The 17,590-nt window shown below is 54.2% G+C and overlaps 3 protein-coding genes and 4 non-coding genes across 9 annotated transcripts; 6 read left to right on the top strand and 1 right to left on the bottom strand.

Moving 5' to 3' along the window:
- Window positions 1–702: 702 nt before the first annotated feature.
- RPL23A (ribosomal protein L23a) lies at window positions 703–3,971 on the top strand. The gene is made up of 5 exons (XM_067716597.1): window positions 703–817; window positions 1,425–1,608; window positions 2,935–3,111; window positions 3,612–3,681; window positions 3,912–3,971. Exons 1-5 carry the CDS (start codon window positions 793–795, stop codon window positions 3,924–3,926), a joined length of 471 nt encoding a protein of 156 aa, XP_067572698.1. The 5' UTR covers window positions 703–792; the 3' UTR covers window positions 3,927–3,971.
- Window positions 1,258–1,324, top strand: LOC137213719 (small nucleolar RNA SNORD42). Its single transcript, XR_010938341.1, has one exon. It is a non-coding gene; the product is annotated as a small nucleolar RNA SNORD42 (small nucleolar RNA).
- Window positions 2,791–2,862, top strand: LOC137213724 (small nucleolar RNA Z17). The gene has a single exon (XR_010938346.1). It is a non-coding gene; the product is annotated as a small nucleolar RNA Z17 (small nucleolar RNA).
- On the top strand, window positions 3,467–3,534 carry LOC137213720 (small nucleolar RNA SNORD42). The gene has a single exon (XR_010938342.1). It is a non-coding gene; the product is annotated as a small nucleolar RNA SNORD42 (small nucleolar RNA).
- LOC137213725 (small nucleolar RNA Z17) lies at window positions 3,726–3,792 on the top strand. The gene has a single exon (XR_010938347.1). It is a non-coding gene; the product is annotated as a small nucleolar RNA Z17 (small nucleolar RNA).
- A 427-nt stretch (window positions 3,972–4,398) lies between the features above and the next one.
- Window positions 4,399–6,302, bottom strand: TLCD1 (TLC domain containing 1). Its single transcript, XM_067716598.1, has 4 exons — window positions 5,930–6,302; window positions 5,514–5,596; window positions 5,338–5,420; window positions 4,399–4,942 (listed from the first exon to the last, which is right to left on the bottom strand). Exons 1-4 carry the CDS (start codon window positions 6,121–6,123, stop codon window positions 4,559–4,561), a joined length of 744 nt encoding a protein of 247 aa, XP_067572699.1. The 5' UTR covers window positions 6,124–6,302; the 3' UTR covers window positions 4,399–4,558.
- A 1,183-nt stretch (window positions 6,303–7,485) lies between these two features.
- On the top strand, window positions 7,486–17,163 carry NEK8 (NIMA related kinase 8). 3 transcript variants are annotated; one of them, XM_067716583.1, is made up of 15 exons: window positions 7,497–8,544; window positions 10,602–10,807; window positions 11,047–11,279; window positions 11,518–11,649; window positions 12,134–12,342; window positions 12,498–12,577; window positions 12,870–13,051; window positions 13,158–13,308; window positions 13,714–13,790; window positions 14,121–14,238; window positions 14,879–15,029; window positions 15,275–15,438; window positions 15,543–15,701; window positions 15,859–16,017; window positions 16,409–17,163. In XM_067716583.1, the coding sequence occupies exons 1-15, from the start codon at window positions 8,498–8,500 to the stop codon at window positions 16,435–16,437; spliced, it is 2,097 nt and encodes a 698-aa protein (XP_067572684.1). In that variant the 5' UTR covers window positions 7,497–8,497; the 3' UTR covers window positions 16,438–17,163. The 3 variants fall into 3 exon arrangements, with proteins under 3 accessions (XP_067572686.1, XP_067572685.1, XP_067572684.1); XM_067716585.1 differs by lacking the exon at window positions 10,602–10,807 and having other exon boundaries at window positions 7,486–8,544; XM_067716584.1 differs by lacking the exon at window positions 14,879–15,029 and having other exon boundaries at window positions 7,496–8,544; window positions 15,310–15,438.
- Window positions 17,164–17,590: the final 427 nt, after the last annotated feature.

Genomic DNA, 17,590 nt, shown 5'->3' with positions numbered 1-17,590 from the left:
CCCGAGCGTTTACTAAACCTTGCTCTGTGTCAGGAACTGAATTTGGGGACACAAAGATGACTGGATCAAGGAAGAGAAGACTGCTTAAAGGGAGGGGACTGTGAATGAAATTATTCCCAAGAAGAACGAGCGTATCCTGGAGAAATCTGATCTCTGGGTATTTGGAATAATTGGTAGTCTCTTCAAGAGTGTTATCGGGAAGACAGCATGAAATCTGTCATAGGGGCAATGTGGCCACCTCCTACCTCTTCTGACACTTTGCTCTTTCCCTCCGCCTGACTCGACTTTTTCCGCCACCTAATCACCGTGTTATAAATAAGCCGTGTCCCCTCTCTCGACCTCAATTTCCACAGATGTCTGAGGGAGTTGGACTGGGCAAATTCTGCTCTAACGTTATAGAATTTTGCTTCACTCTACCTGAGTCAATCTAACTACAGTATATTAATTCCAGTTTGCAGTGTAACTGCAATCCTGTAATCCTTCTCCCTAAAGTTGCTCAAGATGTGAAGCGCTCAGTCCCGTGCAGCCGCAGGCTACACCATCCACCCGCCACATAAAATAAACACGCGTCTCCAAAACACTACAACCCCCATGAAGCTTTAGGGTCTAACAAACGGAGGGGTGGTGCTAGTTTAATCGCTCTCGCGAGGAAATAAAATCTAACTACCATTCCCGGCGGGCGTCGCGCTGCAGAGTATCCAATCAGCTTTAACTAAAAAGTATCGCGAGTCTTCTGTGAGACTTGACTCTATAAGCCCGTGGGAACAAGTCTCGGAAACCCTTTTCACGAAGATGGCGCCGAAAGCGAAGAAGGAAGGTGTGTGCTGGGGCTGGGGATACACAGCTGGCTGGCCTGGGGTCCCCGCAGAGTGAATGGACTGGGAGGATGATGGCTGGGCCAGGCCTTGCGGTGTGTGCTGTGGGACAGCTCCTCGAGTTTTGGCAACGCTGAGGAGCGCGTGGGCTCAGCCGCACGGTCTGGGCTTCAGTGAAGGGTGTTGGGGAGGCAAGCCCGGCCGGTACCACCTGCGGGGGACAGCCAAACAGTCGGCTCTGGGGAGTTCCATGTCTCTAGACATGTAAGGAATCGGTACCCTCAACTTCTCTTTTATCCCTATGTTAAATGGGGCTATATACTCTCCGCCAATGGCTGGGGGACGGTATACATAAAACTACTAGTTCACATTTTTATCAAGTGTCAAGCTTTCGGTCATTGCTAGTTTCTTTCTCATCGTATCCCAAGTTCCCCCTAGAAACGTGCATATGATGGAAAAATTTTAAATTCCTGAGACTTGTGATGTCTTCAAAGGAACCACTGATGCACGTGTGGCTTGGGGCGCCCACTATGGGTCTTGAGGCCGGAAGTGATTGATTTCTGAATCTCGCATCCTCGGGATTTTTCTTTCCTTCTTTCCTTCTCTCAGTCCCTGTCCCTCCCAAAGCCGAAGCCAAAGCAAAAGCTTTGAAGGCCAAGAAAGCAGTGTTGAAAGGCGTACACAGCCACAAAAAAAAGAAGATCCGGACGTCACCCACCTTCCGACGGCCCAAAACACTGCGGCTCAGGAGGCAGCCCAAATATCCTCGGAAGAGCGCCCCTAGGAGAAACAAGTCAGTACTGCCCCGTACCCATGAAAAGATGTTTGGGTATCCTCCATTGGTAATTTGGAAATTTACCAAACCTAGAGCATGGCTTCTCAAAACCACGTTGGTGCCTAGTGTGCTTCTCTAAAGGAAGTATGAAGAGAATAATGCCCTCTTTAAAAACGAAAGGAGGTGTGTTTAGCATATTAGCAAGAATTGTTTAAAACAACCCAGAGTCACTGTCAAGATTAGCGAATTGTTAGGTTAATCATCATTTCATATGTAGTCTACCTTCTTGTGAGTATAAAGTGGGACTTAGATGTTCTTTGTTTGGGGGTTCCAGGTTTAGGTTGCTCCTCATTGCACTTTTTTTAAATCTTTGCTGTGGGGAATAGTCCTGTAAGGTGAGGATGTGGGATGATTCCAGATTGATGAGATTCATTTATCTGTATTGGACGGTGAAGACCTGCAGCAGTGTATGGCAACTTCTTTTCATTCACTTTCCCAAATGTTTACACTCAAGGAATGGTTGGGGGAGTGAGTGGAAAAGGTTAGGGTACTTGAGTGTTTCGGTGTCACTAGTGGTAATGACCGACCTTAGGGAGCACAGTTTAGAGTAGAGCCATGGTAGTGGTTATCACCAGTGGGTCTTCCCACTGCTTCCTAAGAAAAAGGCAGGAGAGTGGATTGTGTCCACGGAGAAATGGACTTGACAGACTTTTTACTGCCATTTGGACCTAGAATTTAGTGTGATGAGAGATGGAGATCTGATCTCTCTTCAAAAGAGGATGGTGTACCCAGGCAAATAGAGCCTTGCTTCTCTAAATTTCAGGGGGAAAGCTGTGTTAGATGGCCACTGTAACTAACCTGAGCTGTAAATAAAAAGTTGCTTTCAAGAATTGATGGCTTGTAAGCCAGTTTTCAGCAACCAAAGGGGGCAAAACAGTCAATTCAGCCTCATAGTGAAGCACCAACATTCTTTGGAACCCTAGCCTGAGTTTCTAGATCCCATAGTCTTAACTTTGTGCTCTTGGGTTAAGTTGTCTAACCTTTTAAGTCTCAAATTTCTTCTAGAAATTTGCTCTTCAGAAATGTTGAGGTCAGGTAAAAGAATGAATAAAGTTGGAACTCAAAAATGATTGTTTAATCACTTAACGTGAAAGCCCTTGAGATGTCCCCAAGCTGAGGCTCCAGGTCCCTAAGTTTCAGGGTGCACGTGATGACACTGTTCAGCGACCAAAGTCTGACACAAATGATTGCTACCTCGTTGTCTGATGCACCTGGGCTCAAAAAGAGGGCGCATTCTTTATTGTACTGGGCCCAAGCCAGCTGACCCCATTTTGCCTCTCCCAGGCTTGACCACTATGCCATCATCAAGTTCCCCCTCACCACCGAGTCAGCCATGAAGAAAATAGAAGACAACAACACACTGGTGTTCATTGTGGATGTCAAGGCCAACAAGCACCAGATTAAACAGGCTGTGAAGAAGCTCTATGACATTGACGTGGCTAAGGTCAACACCCTGATCAGGTGAGTGGAGTCCTGTGGGATGGGGAGGAACCCGGGGCCTCTGGGCCTCTTGTCAGAAGCCAGGAAACCAGAATGGCATGAAATTCCTTGATGCTGCTTTTGGGATCAGAAGTAGACTTCCCAGTGAGCAGCCCCTGCTGTAATTGCAGCCCCTTGTATGGAGTATGGACTTCTGAGGAAACATCAGCTGTCCTTCCTCTAGGACTTAAGGGGTTGATGCTCATTTTCTTGATCCCTATCTCTAGACAGAAGCAGACCCTAGAGTAAGATACAGTTAATGTCAGGATGCCTGTGGTGTTTCCCATAAAATGGAATTGGCTTCATTTGTGGCTTAGTGGCTTCCCTGACCCCCTCTGCGCAAATGATGGAAAAATCACTATTTGGGGCGGGGGAGTGACATGAACAAAGGAACCACTGATATGCCAGAAGACTGGGGAGGAAGGAAGGGCATATGGGGGCAGTGAGGGCAGTAGGGACTAAGGCTTCCTTCTCCACCCTAGGCCTGATGGAGAGAAGAAGGCATATGTTCGACTGGCTCCTGACTATGACGCTTTGGATGTTGCCAACAAAGTAAGCTTCCTTTGCTACAAACTCCTTAACACCCCCGCTTCCTGGGTGCAAATGATGTGTCTGTTAGTTACCAAACTTTGACTTCGGTGATTAGTTTCAACTGACTGCGCCCCGTCTTTAATAGGCCCTACCCCTCACCATGTGCCCTCAATTTGCTTTTTAACTTTGACATTTCCCGCTTAATATTCACATTTCAACTCCCAGTAACAAAGCTCCCTTTTGTTTTTCAGATTGGGATCATCTAAACTGAGTCCAGCTGACTAATTCTAAATATAAAAGTTTTCACTAGATGTATGCTTCTTTTCTTTCTGTTGATTTCTGGGTGGGAGGCCATACTATGGTATATACACACCTAAGTAACAGGGCTTGGGCAAGACTCTTGGTCTACTTAACCTGTTGGAACACTCAGCCCTATCACCTCACCATACCTGTAACAGATATTTGTGACCCAGACACATCTTAGGACAACTACAACTTGGCCTCCATCATGAGGTAAGAGACCAAGCAAGAAGCTTTGCAAGAACCCCTTCCTTCATCTCTGGAAGAGGCTTTGTATGAAACCAGTATCCAGAGTTTTCATTAGCATCCATTTCAGGGCAGTGTGGGTTGGCTGGCTTTCCAGTAGCACCTTGTCCCCATACCCATCTACCATGTCCAACCGGTCTGTCTGCTTCCCTCACCCCTTGCCCAAGGAAGGACAAGGACTTCAGAAGAGTGCTTTCATTAGTGTTTTCAATAGTGGGTGCAGGCTTGAAAGGTGGAGTGGCTGGCCCCAGAGGACACCTCAGGCAAGGGGCTAATAAGTCTCTTCTCAGTCCGTGTGAGGGTGTTCTTGGCTGTGTTTGCTGTCCTTACCACAAGTCCCTAACTGCGTTTTTCACTCAATCAAGAACTTGTCTTTGTGTTGCCGGCTGGGGACACCTTGGGGGCAGAAGTCAGAGCGGAGGAGGCGGGAAAAGTAGATGAGGATCATGACGTCCAGCATAAGCAGGATGCCCAGCAGAAAGGTTCCCAGGTTCCTCTGGCCGGCGTAACCCAGGAAGAAATGGGTGAGGTACGCCTGAGGGGCCAGTCGGAAAAGAAAGTACATAAACAAGTTGATGTATTTGTTGACTCGATAGAGGAGGAGGTCCTGGGCATTATTGATCTTCATCATCATGCGTATTGTGAGAAAGATGTTGCTGACCTCCACCAGCAGTGTTAGGACGCCCCCACCAACAAATCTGCTCCAAAAGATGCCTGAAAAGAAGGCACCCATAGCCTACAAGGCAAGGGAGAGAATGGCTTAGGGGACCCAGATGTCAAGGCTTTCCTGGAAGTTGGTGGGAATAACAAGGCTACGAGATTGAGGGGTAGGAAATCTTCCCTTACTTGCTTTCTGAAATATAGTTTACAGTGGAGTCAAGATTAAATTTTGATCCCTCCCCACAGATTCTGGGTGGAGTTTCCAGTCTTAAGAAGGTGAGGCCATGATTGCTGGCCTCAAATAGTGAAGCAAGGGCCCAGAGACTGCCAGCCCTCAGCATTCTAGCATGAGATGTGGGACACAGGGTGGGGATGGAGTTAAGAAAAGATGGTCTTTACCTCCCAGGTTCAGAAAGACAGCTGAGACTAGGTTGCTAGCACCAGGCCTATACCACATCCCCTGCTTCTCACCATGACGTGGTGGACGAGGTATTCCCAAGAAGCTCGTGCCTGTTGGCTAACCACAATATCCAGTGTGTCGTGGATGAAGTACCCTAGCGGAGGGTTGGGGGAAGAGGTCATAAATGGTGCTGAACAAGAAGCTTACCCCTGTCCCCCCTTTTTAATGCTTCCTGGGCAAGACCTACCTGCGGAAAAGCAAACAAGCAGATAGCCAGAAAGCGACCATGCGCTCTCAACGTCCACCAGCATCTCAGGGGTCTGCCATATACTGGAAGGGAAGGGAGAAGGCAGGCTCTCATGTCAGTATCCCCAGGGACCCACGACTCCCCCCGCCATTACCCTTGCCGGTCCCCGGAGGGTCTGGGCTGGCGCTATTGGCTGACGGGGGAGCCAGGAGGGGCTCGGCTGAAACCCAGGTGTCTCCTGTTTCCCAGGTGAGAACACCGCCCCCCCGCTCCCCGGCGCTGCTGCCGCTCCTGATTGGACAGCATTTTAAACCGGGAGTCAGGTGAGACTGCCTGGGCCTTAGCCCGCCGGTGAGTGATGGAAAGAGTAATGCGGGGTCCCCTAGCCACCTTCACTCCCCCAGTCCTTCACTCACCACAGCAGCGCCCAGATCCCTGACACAATGGAATGGGCGAAGGAGACGAGAAGGTTGTGCCAGCGCCAGGTGCGCAGGGGGTCGGCGCGCACGTGCGCAGGCAGAGGCAGGCGACAGAGCGCGTGCCGGAGCGCCCGGAAGGTCAGCGTGGCGCCCAGGAGCAGCGGCAGGGCGGGGAAGAGCATTGGGGGCATGCTGGCCCTCCCTGCCTCTGTCCGCCCTCTAGGTGGCCTCCTCCGGCCGTTCGGGAAAGGGGCTCCCTCTCGGGCCAGTCCACCCCGGACGCCTCTCCTGCCGGCCGCCGGCCTCACACACAAGGTTTCGGCGAAGACCTCTAGGCCCCTTCGCTCCTCCAGTTCCCTCCCAGCCGGCCTCTGCCCCCGCCCCCGTCCCGCCCCGCCCGCCTATCCCCGCCCCTCCGGCGCCTCTGCAGCGCGGCGGGCGCGGGCCCCATTTCCCGGGGCCCCCCCTGGCGCCTCCAGGCTCCCGCGGACTCCGGGCAAAATGGGCTGTCCCCGGGGCGCCGCCTTCGAGCCACCCCTCGCTGGCAGCTCCCGACTGCCGACGGAGTCCCACTTCGCTCGCTTGGCCTAGTTAACCCGCATGCCCAACTTTCCCCAGGGGTCCCGGCTCCCCTGCCTGGGCGGGTACTGAGAGAACTCTCTCTGCCCGCCCTCAACTCCTTTGTGAGCAGAACTAAGCGAGGCCCGTCACAACCCACGTCCTTAATCCCTGGTTCTGGGGACCAGCCGGTGCCCCGCTTCGGACTGTGATCTCCGCCCGGACCTTGTTCCACTGGATCACTAGCTTCTTCGAGCCCAAGACGAACACGTTTACCTGCCTCTACCTCGTCCCGCACCGAGTCGGTGCCTAGAAACTCGACTAACTCATCACCCATTTCCCGTCCGGCTCTTGGGTTCCTGGGGCCGCGCGGCAGTCATAGTCCTCCCTCAGACAGTCCTAGCTCTCTTCTCCCTGCTCCCTGGAGGCTAGGGCGGGGAAGACGGCCGATTTGCCCAGGCCGCTGGGGTGACTCTCATTCCGCAGGGCAGTGGCGTGGAGCAATTGCACCTCGCGACCACTAGGTGTCAGCCTGTCCTCACCGTGGCGCGGGATCCCCTCCCGCCCGCGAAGGAACCAGGCAAACTGAAGGGCGGCGGAGAGGCGGGGACAGGGGTAAAGGAGAAAGGAGTAGTTGGGGCGGGGGCGGGGGAGAGGGGGTGGAGGTGCTGCGAGAGGGAGGAAAAGCCAGAAACCCGAGGCGCAAAGCGGTTTGGGTGTTTGTTCTGCCTCCCCTGATGGCTCCAAGGTTACACATTAACCCCTCTGGGGCTTCTTGGTCAACCAAGGCCCAATCGGTTTCTAGGTGAGAGCACGGAGTGTCCCGGCTGAGCGGCCTTCCACTCTGTGCTCCCCTTTGCTCACAGGGCAGCTTTGTCCGACAGCCACAGCGGCCTGAGCCAGACTGAGGGGCCCTCATGAGGGGCCCTTCCAGTGGTCATTCCATGTGGGTAGGTTTGGGCACCCTTTCAAGGGGCAGGGTGGGAGCTGAAGATAAACATCCCTTTCCTCACTTTCCTCGCCCACTCAGAAATAGGGATGCTATCCCTTAACTAATCACCATCCTTCCTGCTCCCTAAACTGAGCATTTATGGAGCTCGTGAAGTGCAGGAGGCGCCAGGGAGCGACCTGGAATTAAACTCACTTCTGGTCAAGATCTTGGACGATTGTACTAACCGACCCCCTACCTCTGGGCAGAAGCCTTGAACCCATATCAGTCGAACAAGGGTCTTTCCCCTTCTCCCCGAAGCTTTCAGGTAGTAATCCACTTCCCTCCCATCTTCCCCCAAGGAAGTTCTCTCTAGTTGAGAACTGAAGGCAGATTACTCTGCGGCAGCGGCAGCGTTGTATGTGTGCGTTGGGGAGTTGAGGGTGTTGACGAGCGCAGTGCTCACTAGCTCACTAGTCGGGACAGCCTGGAGACCGCGTCACGTCCTCCCTAGGTGAATCAACTTGCACAGGTCGGGGTTTCCCCGGTCCCTCCCTAGGCAAACACGAAACTAATCCGGCACCCTGCCCCACAGACCGAGAGCGCCGACTCGGTTCAGCTTTGGTAGTGTTTATCGTTTGCGTGCCAGTGAGAATCTGCCCTCTCCCTCGGAAACACCGTCACTAGTGGGCAAAGAGTGGGGCAGAGAGAGATCGGTCCTTTCTTCCCACCCTCACTCGGCCTGCGCGGGGAACCCCTGCGGTCTAAGGAAGCTTTGCGAGGGCCGGATGCGGCCACGTGTGTAGGAAGTAGCTGGGAAGGTGCTGGCTTTTGCGGGGCATGCCAAGAAATGGCATATCGCCCCATTCCTTGCACACTGGGAGGGCGACTGCGGATCCGGGCTGCAGGGACGGTGCAAATTAGCGGAGACAAATGAGAGGCTGAACCAACACCTAGCTCCACTAGCTCCGCCCCTCAATTATCTTGCAGTGCAGGGGGCGTGGTCCTAGAGAGGGCGGGCCCGCGCACGCGCTGTGTCTGAGTTTTGGGGTTCCGGAAATGTGACTCTGAGAAATGAGATGGAGAAGTACGAGCGGATCCGAGTGGTGGGCAGAGGTGCCTTCGGGTGAGCCAGGGCTCTGGGGGAGGCAATTGCTCGGGAAGAGGGAAAATAAGCCCCAACTCCGACAGCAAAATCGCTACCCGTTTAGCCCCGCCCCGATGCGTGAGCGCCTAATCCGGGAAGCCCTCCGCAGGCTTCCTGTCCTAGTCTTCGTTGGGAAACTCCGCCTCCAAGGAGGTCACGCCCCCGGCCAGCCTTTGCGGCCCCCCTCAGAGTTTGTTCTTTGATCCTGACTCATTCATTCAACAAATGTTGAGCAGCAACTATACACGTCAGGCATTCGATACTGGGTATACAGTTAAGACCAAACAGGCGTGCTCTCCGCCTCGGAGCTTACAGACTATCGGAAAATTATACAATAAACAGGACATTGTTAAAGCAGTGATTAACAAACGGCGAGAATAGAGTACAACACCAGAGATTATTCATTTGGGATGATCAGGGAAAATTTCTCTGGCAAGTGAAGTTTCAAACCAAGACTTGAGGAATGAGGACCAGTATGTAGTCTGAAAAAGGCAGAGCTTCTCAGGCGGAGGAAACAGTTTATGCTAAGGTCCTCACGTGGGAAAGAATTCAGAGTATTCAAAGAACTGAGAAAAAGACTAATGTAGTTGGAACGTAGTGGGCAAGGTAAAGAATGGAATAAAATGTGATTGTCACAGAGGGCGGGAACCAAATTACGGCCTTGTAGGCTGAGGTAAAGGAATTGAATTTATTTGCAGTGTAAAGGAAATGAGGTTTAAGCAAAGGAATGGTCTTGATATGATTTGCATTTTTAAAATGTCACTCTGGGGGCTTCCCTGGTGGCGCAGTGGTTGAGAGTCCGCCTGCTGATGCAGGGGACACGGGTTCGTGCCCCGGTCCGGGAAGATCCCACATGCCGCGGAGCGGCTGGGCCTGTGAGCCATGGCCGCTGAGCCTGCGCGTCCAGAGCCTGTGCTCCGCAGCGGGAGAGGCCACAACAGTGAGAGGCCCCCGTAACGCAAAAAAAAAAAAAAAAAAAAAAAAAAAAAATGTCACTCTGGCTGCTGTGTAGAATTTAGATTTGAGGGTGACAAGAGTGAAAGGAACCATTTGAAGTCTAGTGCAGTATTTTAGGCAAGAAATGATAATTTGGCCAAGGGTTATAGCAGAAGACACAGAGAAATGGGTGGGTTCCCACTATTTTGGAGGTAGTAGAAACAAGATTTACTGATGTTAGCGTGAGATAGGGGAAAGATTCTGGCATGATTTTCACGTGTCTGACTTTACTAACTTAGGGACTTTAATAACTGGGGGATGGTGGTGTCATTTACTGAGATGGAAGAAACTGAGGAAGGAAAGGTTTCAAGGGCAGGAATCAAGAGTTTTGTATTTGTTAAAATTCAGGATGCTTGCCAGCCATTCAGGTAGAGGTGCAAAGCAAGTAGTTGAATATGTAAGTCTGAGGCTCAGAGGAGAGGTCTGAGCTGGAGATATACAGTTGATACTTAGATAGTCCATCATTCAACAGATACTTATTGAGCTCCTACTAAGTGCTGGGGTATGCACTAGGCTATGCAGTGGGGCTATAGTGGTGAAGGAGAAAGAACAAAACCCTGCTTTTATGAACACTGACTACAGAATTGGCAGAAAATAATAAAATGAATGGCTCCTACTCACTGAGTATTTTTGATGTGCCAGGCGCTGTGCTAAGTGCAGTACATGCATATTCTTATTTGATCCTCTCAACAACCTTGTGAGATCGATCCTACTTTCCAGATCCTGATGTCACATAATTTAAGACCAGATAACTAGTAAGAGGAGGAGCCAGGATTTGAACCAGGCAGTTAACTCCAGAGTCTGTGCGGACTTACAGAGACCAAGACTATTATTAGGCACAGTCATTGTGCCTGTGGTGAAACTGAGTCCCAGATAAGTTAAACGACTTGCCCAAGGTCTCAGACAGCTTGTGGTCGGTTCTCCCTATTCCTAAACTCAGTGTTCTGCGCACCAACTTAGATGACTTCTTAGTCTAGGTGCCAATTCCCTTGTCCTAAGGAAGCTCAGCTGGTACCCACTCCTGTACTCCACGTCCTCAGGATTGTTCACCTGTGCCTTCGCAAGGCTGACCAGAAGCTGGTGATCATCAAGCAGATCCCAGTGGAGCAGATGACCAAGGAAGAGAGGCAGGCAGCCCAGAATGAGTGCCAGGTCCTCAAGCTGCTCAACCACCCCAATGTCATTGAGTACTACGAGAACTTCCTGGAGGACAAGGCTCTCATGATCGCCATGGAATATGCACCAGGTGGGCCAGCCTCCTTGCACTGGCCTGGCTCCAAGGGCCGCTCACCTCTGGGACAGGCAGGCACAGATCAGCCAGCTTCCCTCCTCGGAATGGGCTTGGCTGAGGGTCAGAGGTATAGGGTTCTGACCCCAGTTGTGTGACACTGGCAGGCCCTTGCCCTGTCTGGGTCTTTAGTTTCATAAAAGGAAAATCTCAAGCATGGAGCAGCCTGGATCTTGACTAGTTCCTTGCGACTGCAGGTGGCACCCTGGCTGAGTTCATCCAGAAGCGCTGTAATTCCCTGCTGGAGGAGGAGACCATCCTGCACTTCTTTGTGCAGATCCTGCTGGCGCTGCATCACGTGCACACCCACCTCATCCTGCACCGGGACCTCAAGACCCAAAACATCCTTCTAGACAAACACCGCATGGTCGTCAAGATTGGTGACTTCGGCATCTCCAAGATCCTTAGCAGCAAGAGCAAGGCCTACACGGTGCCTGGGCATGGAAGGGACCTCAAGGGTGCTGGAGCTTTTGAGGGCCAAGGTCTACTTTGCACCCCTGTCCCCAGCCCCACCCCCCCAAGACCTTGGCCCCTTAGTCTCTGGCTGGCTGGTCCTGCAGGAGGAAGCACTTTTGCCTACTTTGGGGAGAAGCTGTTTCTAAGTGGGCTTTTGGGCAGAGCCTTGGTCCTCCCACCCCGGGGCTGTAATATCAGCTTCCCTCCTGCAGGTGGTGGGTACTCCATGCTACATTTCCCCTGAACTGTGTGAGGGCAAGCCCTACAACCAGAAGAGTGACATCTGGGCCCTGGGCTGTGTCCTATATGAGCTGGCCAGCCTCAAGAGGGCCTTTGAGGCTGCGGTGAGTAAGTCCCCCTGGGGGGACAACTGAGATCCCTACCTCTATCTCCTGAAGTCCTTGGCTCCAACCACTTCTGTGTTTCTTCTCTTGTGGCTCACTTACGTCTCTCTCATCAGACTGGTGGATTACCCCAGGCCAGGGCTGTGGCTTCCCTAAGACTATGGGTTCCTTAAGGTAGGGCTTGGGACCCCCATTAAACTGAGGGTAGGGCTCTCCCATCAGATTAAGGACCCTCCTAAGGGCAAGACGTGAGTTTTCCCAACATGCAGCCAGCTGACATGGCTGCAGCTCCCCTCTCAGAGGTTCTTGAAAGCAGAGTTTGGCTCCCCTATCATCCTGGGAGTCCCCTCACCAGACGGATGGCTTCTGAGTGCAGGGCTGTGGCCACCCCACCAGGCTAGGGGCTGGGGCTGGAGCTGGGGGTGCTGCAGTTTAAGAGCCTGGCCTGAGGTTCTGGCCAACCCCACACGTGCTGCCTTCACAGAACCTGCCAGCGCTGGTGCTGAAGATCATGAGCGGCACCTTTGCGCCCATCTCTGACCGGTACAGCCCTGAGCTGCGCCAGCTGGTTCTGAGTCTTCTCAGCCTGGAGCCTGCACAGCGGCCACCGCTCAGCCACATCATGGCGCAGCCCCTCTGCATCCGGGCGCTCCTCAACCTCCACACCGACCTGGGCAGCGTCCGCATGCGGAGGCCGGTGCAGGGAGGGGGCCCTGGGCAGCAGTGGGGCACCCCGTGGGAGCACAGTAGGCCTGGGGCAGAGAGGGGCATTCTCGGCAAGTCCACCATTTCTGGGTGTGGGGATGCCAGGGAGGGTCCTTGTCCTGAGGCCCCCATCTGTCCTGCAGGGCAGAGAAGCCCCTGGCCACCGGGCCACCCATGGCCCCCGGCAGCACAGGGGGCAGGACCACCAGTGGCCGTTGCAGAGGTAAGTCGGGGCGACCGCAGGGGTTCCGACGGACACCATGGCATTCTCACCAATTTATTTTTTTTAATTAATTAATTAATTAATTTAGGCTGTGCGGGGTCTTAGTTGCGGCATGTGGGGATCTTTGTTGCAGCACGTGGGGATTTTTAGTTGCGGCATGCTTGCAGGATCTAGTTCCCTGACCAGGGATTGAACCCGGCCCCCCTGCATTGGGAGCGTGGAGTCTTATCCACTGGACCATCAGGGAAGTCCATCCCACCAATTTAATAGGCCTGATGAGTTGTCCCCGCAGGTGTTCCCCGGGGACCTGCCCGGCCGGCCATTCCGCCGCCCCTGTCATCGGTGTACGTGTGGGGTGGCGGGCTCAGTGTGCCGCTGCGGCTGCCAATGCTCAACACAGAGGTGGTCCAAGTGGCAGCGGGGCGCACGCAGAAGGCTGGCGTCACGCGCTCTGGGCGCCTCATACTTTGGGAGGTGAGCAGGCGGGGGTGGGGGTGGGGTGGGGCCCTGAATGGAGGGGGGCGTGGCTCAGGAGCTGAGCACTCAGGCGCCGCCCACGCCCTCCCCTGTCCCCTCGCAGGCCCCGCCCCTAGGCGCTGGAGGGGGTCCCCTCCTCCCTGGGGCGGTGGAGCAGCAGCAGCCCCAGTTCATCTCCCGTTTCCTGGAGGGCCAGTCGGGTGTGACTATCAAGCATGTGGCCTGTGGGGACCTCTTCACGGCCTGCCTGACTGGTGAGTTAGTCAGGGGACTAGCCTGTGGGGACTCAGCTATAAGAAGACCCCCCCAGAGCAATTTCCTTCCTTGCCTTTCATTTGCTAACTGCTCACTTAATAATGGTTTTATCTTCCAGGGAGTGCTTTACTTACCCGATCTCCTTTACCTTCACAGCAGGCCTGACAAGGCAGTTATATCATCTCCATTTGACAGATCTAGAAACTAAGGCTCAGAGGCTGTCACTTGTCCAAAGTCACACACTTGGGAAGAAAGACCCCAGTCCTTTTCTCCCCCACCCAATTCTTCCAGCCCTAGCCTCCAACTAACTTTTTCTTGCTCCTCCGATCCAAGGTTGCACTGGTCTGTCTGGAAAAACAGCCTAACCTCTTTCCTTTCCCTTTCCTCACTACTCCCCTCCCCAGACCGAGGCATCATCATGACCTTTGGCAGTGGCAGCAATGGGTGCCTAGGCCATGGCAGCCTCAATGACATCAGCCAGGTGGGTTTTGAGTGTATACTGGGGAGGAGGAAGTGGGGAGATGGCAAGCAGCCCACATTTGAGAGCTGACACCCAGCTTGGAGGCAGGGGAATCCCCAGCAGCCACAGGTCCCTGTACCTCCCAGGCTGCACCTGTTCTGGGCAGCATCTGGGGAAGTACAGAAAGACCAGGCTTCCCCAGTGGTTGCAATATGTGTGTGGGGGGGAGTTAAAGAGACAGCCACCTCATGAGAATTTGCAGCCTCCAACTTCATCCCTACGGAGGATGCTGAGGCCAGGTGGCTAGTCCAGGCCCCTTGCCCAGTCTGCCCTTGCTTCCTCTCTGTCTAGCCCACCATTGTGGAGGCCCTGCTGGGCTATGAGATGGTGCAGGTGGCCTGTGGGGCGTCTCATGTGCTGGCCTTGTCCACTGAGCGAGAACTATTTGCCTGGGGCCGCGGAGATGGTGGTAAGATTTCACTCTGTTCTAGCCTCTGGAACACCCCAGCCATGATTTGTTCCTCTTCATAGCCATCTTCTACCCTATGGCCTGTTTCCTCCTCCTCCTTTTCTCTCTGATTCATTTATTCACTCGACAAACCTTTATTGCACACCCAGTATGTGCCCACCTTGTGCTGGGTGCTGAGACAAGATGAACATGATGTCGATTCCTTCGGGTGCTCATGATGTAATGAGAGAGATTTCATTCATCCAGAAATATATGTTGTGCCTCTCCCTGGGTCAGGCATCAGGCTGGGCATTGAAACTAGGGATGACTTAGATAGGGGTCCCCGTCCTCCTGGAGGACTCAGTCTAGATGGGGGAAGGATGACACATCTCCAACATGATAGAGGACAGACAGCATCAGGGCTCACCCAAGGTCCAGAGGTGTGGGAACACAAGGAATGGCAAGGGGCTCTACCTGGAGAAGAGAGACGTGGCACCTGAACAGGGCCTTAAAGGAGTAGAATTTTGACCCACGGAGGGGCCAAGGATGGGCATTTCAGTCAGGAACAGCCTTCACTCATGCTGCCCTGTGGGTCCTCCTTATCCTACTATCACTAAGCTAGACAAGCTCAAACTAGCCCAGTGCCGGTTTCTCCTTGTAGGCCGGCTGGGACTAGGCAACAGGGAGTCCCACAGCTGCCCCCAGCAGGTACCCATGCCCCCAGGACAGGAAGCCCAGCGGGTTGTATGTGGCATTGACTCCTCCATGATCCTCACTGTGTCCAGCCAAGCCCTGGCCTGTGGGAGCAACAGGTACGTGAACTAGGTGCACTACAATAACTAGCCTGCCCTCCCCGACCTCCCTTAGCTGCCAGTGCTCCATCTGTCATTGCCTACCTCCCACCTGGGATTAGTACTGAGCGGGTCTTGAGTGTTCTGTGGGTTCAACCCAGTGTAAGATATGTCCCCTGGTGCACCAGCTCCTGCCCAGATACGTTGGGGGAGGACAGTCTATATAAACTGTGTCAGCTGGACTTGGCTTTTGGCTCTGCCCTCAGGTTCAACAAGCTGGGCCTGGACCATCTCTCCCTAGGGGAGGAGCCTGCCCCACACCAGCAAGTGGAGGAGGCCCTGAGCTTCACACCACTAGGTTCTGCACCCCTGGACCGCGAGCCCCTGCTGAGCGTGGACCTGGGCACTGCTCATTCAGCTGCTGTAACTGGTAAGTAGGACCTGGGCACAGGAGGCCAAAGGTGGACTCCCCTGGCTTCCTTGGGCCCTCTGTTGAGGCACCCTTTCCTTCCTTTCCTCTCTCCTCCCCTACAGCCTCTGGTGACTGCTATACATTCGGCAGCAATCAGCATGGGCAGCTGGGTACCATCGCTCGCCGGGTCAGCCGGGTACCTTGTCAAGTCCAAGGCCTCCAGGGAATCAAGATAGCAATGGTGGCCTGTGGGGATGCCTTCACTGTGGCCATTGGGGCAGGTAGGGGTGTGGGCAGACCCAGGAGCAATGGGGGGTTATGCTCAGGGCTACTGAACTCAGCAACCCCATGTTGGGGCCAGTATGGCAATCTAGGAAGCTAGCTGCTTGCTAAGGTATGTCTTTCTCTCATTTCTCTCCTTGGGATTCTCTTTGGCAGAAAGTGAAGTGTACTCTTGGGGCAAAGGGGCCCGAGGTCGACTGGGAAGGAGGGATGAGGATGCTGGACTCCCTAGGCCAGTGCAGCTGGATGAGATGCACCCCTACACAGTGACTTCTGTGTCCTGTTGCCATGGAAACACTCTCCTGGCTATCCGCCGTGAGTTATAACTTCACCCTCACCCACACAAGGGTTAACCCAGCTGGCCCTTGCCCACATTCCCATCCCCAGTGGTCACAGCCCAAATTATTAAAAGCATTTTCAGCCCCCAGATAAATGAAAGCAGAAGCTGCTGGGCAAAAGTGAGCTCCTGGGGTGGGCAAGGGTAGGTGCTTCTTGTGCCTGAAGGGCTGCCTCCGCTCCTCCTCAGGGCCCAAATGTGTTCTTTCTCCTCCAACCCTCAAGTCCAGTTTAGTTTGAACCTCTGTTTCTGGCCTGGCAGGGTCCAGAGTCCAGGGCCCAGTGTGGGAGTGAGAGTGGAAGTAGCTGAGGCTTGCTGGGGGCATCGCCCTCTGGGAGGCTGCAGGGATTTCTCTTTTGTGCTCTCCAGCGGTCACAGATGAGCCAGTCCCCCCTTGAGGCACCTGGATACACCTCTGGACGACCCCGATATTGCTTCTCCTGTAAATGTTCTTGAAAAGTGCCTCAGGCATGACCAGCCCCCTGGATTGTATCATCAATGGGGTATAAGAACCAGTAAAGCCCCTGCTCTGCCTTTGGCCCTGGATATGTAAAACTCAACCCACCCTACTCCCCCAACGTCCCTCTTTCCCCTCCTCACCCCTTCTTATCTTTAGTCAACGTCCCCAGGGTTCAGCCTGGCTAGAGTTGGAGGCCAGATGTAACTTTTGGAAGCAGGGAGGTCTCCAGAGCCTCTGCAGAAAAAGGCTGGAGGTAGCTGTGGCTCCACCTAGATGCTGCCCTTTCCCCCAGCCCAGTTTGAAAATAAGTCGCAGGTGTCTACTGGGAGCGCAGCTCAGTGCTTTGGAGTAAGGCAAGCTGGGGCCTGCCTGTTCTGGCCATTCCAGAGGCCTAGCCCCTGCATTGCCTGGGGCAGGGAGGTCCCGGGAGTGCTACCACCTGCCCCCACTCCTATATCCTGAGGCAGGGGTTTACACAATCTGAGTGCCTCCCTTCCCCTGGGGGAGTGCATGGGCTGCAGTATACCGCAGAGGACATCCCTGCTGAAGGTTGCCCTTCACCCCATGCCATTCCCCCAAAGCACGTTGGGAGAAAGGGTAGCTGGCTGGACCAGACTAGTTTCCCAGATGACTGGGAAATAGCGCCAATAAAAAATCAGCTGCCTGCCTAGAGTGTGGTCTCTTGAGGGCTGGGGGTGGCGGCCACCCCAGGGCTGGGCTGGGCTCCATCTGGGCTGCAGGGCCGCGGTGGAGAGAGGAATGTGGGCGCAGCCTGAGGCCCGGGCCGAGGTTCCTCTGGCCCAGTTCCCAGCCCGGCCTCCTCGCCCAGCTGGGCTCCCCGGATCTGGTTGCCAGGCTTCAGCTGCCTAGCACCTGGAAGCTGGAGCCCCGGGCCCCTGGGCGACACGTGGCCCCCGAGGCCGAGCTGTTGACTCCGGAGAAGCGAATCTTTGTGGCGCGGCCCGTCCCCCGAGGCTCTCCGCCCCATCCAGCATCAGAGCTCCCCCCCACACCACCCCACCCCCGGCCCTGGGGAGTAGCGGGGCCTCGATCTCTGTTCCCAAGCATAAAGAGGAGACCCTGCTTCCTGG

This window comes from Pseudorca crassidens, chromosome 19 (assembly GCF_039906515.1).
Source record: "Pseudorca crassidens isolate mPseCra1 chromosome 19, mPseCra1.hap1, whole genome shotgun sequence".
NCBI lineage: Eukaryota > Metazoa > Chordata > Mammalia > Artiodactyla > Delphinidae > Pseudorca > Pseudorca crassidens.
Note: the sequence above shows the minus strand (reverse complement) of the source record. Positions and strands in the feature narration are given on the sequence as shown.